Consider the following 3,033-nt stretch of genomic DNA (forward strand, 5'->3'; position numbering starts at 1 on the left):
TAGCTGATTTTGATCAACCACATACACTGCCTATTGATGTATGTTAATTGTTCTCTGCAAATTGTTCTTTGCAAATTGTTCCCTGTTACTCGTTGACTCTGAACTTCAATCTACATTGCTTATTTTATGTATTGCAAATATTCAATAAAATACAAATACAAATACACTGGGCTCCTGCAAATTCCAAACATGTGGACCTTGGCAAATTCCAAACATGTGGACCTCGGCACCCGCATAGGGACTGGCTCTCTCTTTTGGCTTCAGACATTTCTCCAAACCCTGCACAGTCTCCTGCAGTCTATTCTAGGTACTCAACTTCTTCAAGCTCTGGGACTTGGATTTTCGCCCATATCAGTTGGATGGGGTTTATTAAAGGTGTATTTTTCCGTAGGGTGAAGAGGACGACCTTGACTTTGCCCCAGTAATATCTGTCTTTGATTGAGGCTCCAATATCTAACGAGTGCTTATGTGCCAGCCTGGACTGCAGAGCATGTCTCCCATAAGTGCTTTCAGGGACTTCCATACTGAGGCCAATCTTCAAGAACCCTTTCCCCATTGGCAGGAACACCACCACTTCATCTCCAAAAAGGTCACAATTGCCTGCTTTAGGTATACATATTGTTGGTAATTGATCGATCTTACTAATACCAAACTTCTTCAACATCTTCTTGGATAGTGAGAGGGCCCTTCATTGGTGCCTGAATGATCCCACAATTACACCACATGTCACGGATCGTGGTACAACTCTGATGGATTGTTCAATGATCTATATTTCAAAAATAGGACAATGTATAGTTTATATCTTCTCAGGGTGTAGTAGGGTAGACCAAGTGGCTCACAAACCTCCTCCCTCAAAAGGTTCCTTCTACACTCACACAGGTGTCCCTAAACCCAATGTTTTGGTAACAAGCGATTGGTAATGCCTTATATTAAAGGCTAGCTATAGGTTAAGGCCTAAAGGCCAAAACCTCATCTCCGTCCAGGGTTCTTCTAAGGTGTGTTTGACCTCACACATTCCCCAGGTTTTCTCTATAGAAATAATGTTTCTTAGTTTTCCAATAAGAGATAACCTGGTCCGCCGTCTCTCTCAGTTGCTACCTTTCTCTGTTGTCCCTGATTTTACTACTCTCCCTGTTCTACTCTCACGCTCCTCCATCCTTTCTCACTCCCTCCTTTTTTCTTCTATATAGTTAATCCAAGGGCTATGGAGGGATTTAGCCTATTTTCACACATGCAGTATAGGTCAGTGGCGTAACACAGAATGTGGGGAATCCAATGTGAGCCATGCTGAGGACCTCCCAAGATCCTCAACAATAAATGGCTACACCGCGCTCCACGTTAGCCTGGTCCACCAAGCATGCAAAGCTCACAGTAGCTGCTGCAGTAGCACACTGCACTGGTAAAATATGTATGTGTGTTTTTCTAATTGAATTTCAAATGTTTCATCAATTCATCAATTATAGAAATACGGAGGTGGTGCGTGGTCCCTGGCACCTAAACATACAAGTCACCTCTGTGCATGGCCAGAAGCAAAGTAATTATACCATAAGTAAATATGTTCATAGAATTAGAGACAATCAAGCAGACTGTATATTTGTATATTATACACATTTTTGTCTGATGATGCTAATCCTTCTCAATGATGCCAGAGAAAACTAAGTGTGATATATAATGTACATTTCCGATGAGAATATGGAAATGTAATGCTACCAAGTGGTAATAATTTGAATTTTTACCATAGTGAGGATACAAACATTTAAATTAAACCACTAATAGCATCAATAGGTATTGGCATCACAGAAAAATGTATAGTATACATTTTACTTGATTTTCTCTAACTCCATCGAAAAGTGTTGGCAACAGATTTAAAAAAAAACATTGGATTTACATGTAACTTTATTGTTCTAGGGGTAATTCTACTCTATATATGTGGTACTGCTGGTTTCTATTTGGGGCATGTATGCTGATTATTTATTCTACCAGTTTTGGTTTAGGATGAAAGCTTTTATTCTTGAGGGGAAAACAGTCTACATGTATTTCAGGTGTCAAGTCAATATGGCATTGAGACAACACAGGAATCAACAATTCATTTCTGCATGACACTAAGAGTCCGCTTAAGGCAGAGTCCTTCCATGTCTGTGCAAAATGGGACAAGGCTGTGGGTGTTGTGCTCCCTAGCTCCCAGGGGGCTCCTGGCTGCTAATTTCCTGCTTCCTCGTCGTTGGCCACGCCCCCCACAGCTCAAAAGGACTCTGACTCACCTGCAGGAAGCTTAGAAACTCAACAAGGAGATAAATCAGTTCCATGGGAGTGACCTGAGCCTTATGGGTAATAAAGCCATTAGCGATCAATTAGAGGATAATCCCTCCAGTAATGACACTGCAGATGTTAGCAGAGCGATCGTCCACAGTCGAGTGTGCTGCAGACGAGCGAGTAGAGCGGTAGAAAACTACAACACCCACAGTGCCAAGATCGAGGTCTCATCAGAGCAAAGAGGGATTAGAAGGCCATGAAGGCCATGAGCTTATGCCCACTGCTCCCACTGCCGCAGTTTCAAAGAACCCCATTGAAAATGCCATCACAGAGAAATGTACTGACGGTCTCGGTAATGCTTAAGTGGTAAATTCTGTCACACCAAGCCCTGATGTGGTCGAAGATACTGTTTCCCAGAATGTAGTGACTAGCCCCACGTCAAAAGGGTAGCAAGGTGTGGCTGCTGACACCCATGCTTAACACCTCATTACTATCAGCATCAAAAGCTAGCAGAGATGAGGGGAGGGGGAAGTATTTTGAAACAAGCTACAGCTGTATGCTAACTTCCCCTGCGCTCTGCCCCCCTGGAATGGCCACCACTACCACTATCATTGAAGAAACAGATGAGGGACCACCAACAGGATGCAAATGTGACCTTGTATTATCAGAATTGGCCGTCCTAAAGAAGCTACGTCTGCTTATTTTAGAAGACAGTGAAGGATTCGTTCTGGAGAACCAACCCAATAGGGAGGGCTGCTCAAGGGTCTATCAGCCAACACT

At 42.9% G+C, this 3,033-nt stretch overlaps 1 protein-coding gene across 1 annotated transcript; it reads right to left on the reverse strand.

The window, feature by feature from the left end:
* Window positions 1-298: 298 nt before the first annotated feature.
* LOC138448001 (uncharacterized) lies at window positions 299-664 on the reverse strand. Its single transcript, XM_069604533.1, has one exon. It carries the CDS (start codon window positions 662-664, stop codon window positions 299-301), a length of 366 nt encoding a protein of 121 aa, XP_069460634.1.
* Between the last annotated feature and the right edge of the window lie 2,369 nt (window positions 665-3,033).

The sequence above is a fragment of the Ambystoma mexicanum genome, chromosome 3q, assembly GCF_040938575.1.
Source record: "Ambystoma mexicanum isolate Mex_15411 chromosome 3q, UKY_AmexF1_1, whole genome shotgun sequence".
NCBI classification, from domain to species: Eukaryota; Metazoa; Chordata; class Amphibia; order Caudata; family Ambystomatidae; genus Ambystoma; species Ambystoma mexicanum.

Coding starts and splice junctions, on each gene's coding strand:
- LOC138448001 (XM_069604533.1), bottom strand. CDS start 664: ATGTTGAAGAAGTTTGGTATTAGTAAGATCGATCAATTACCAACAATA.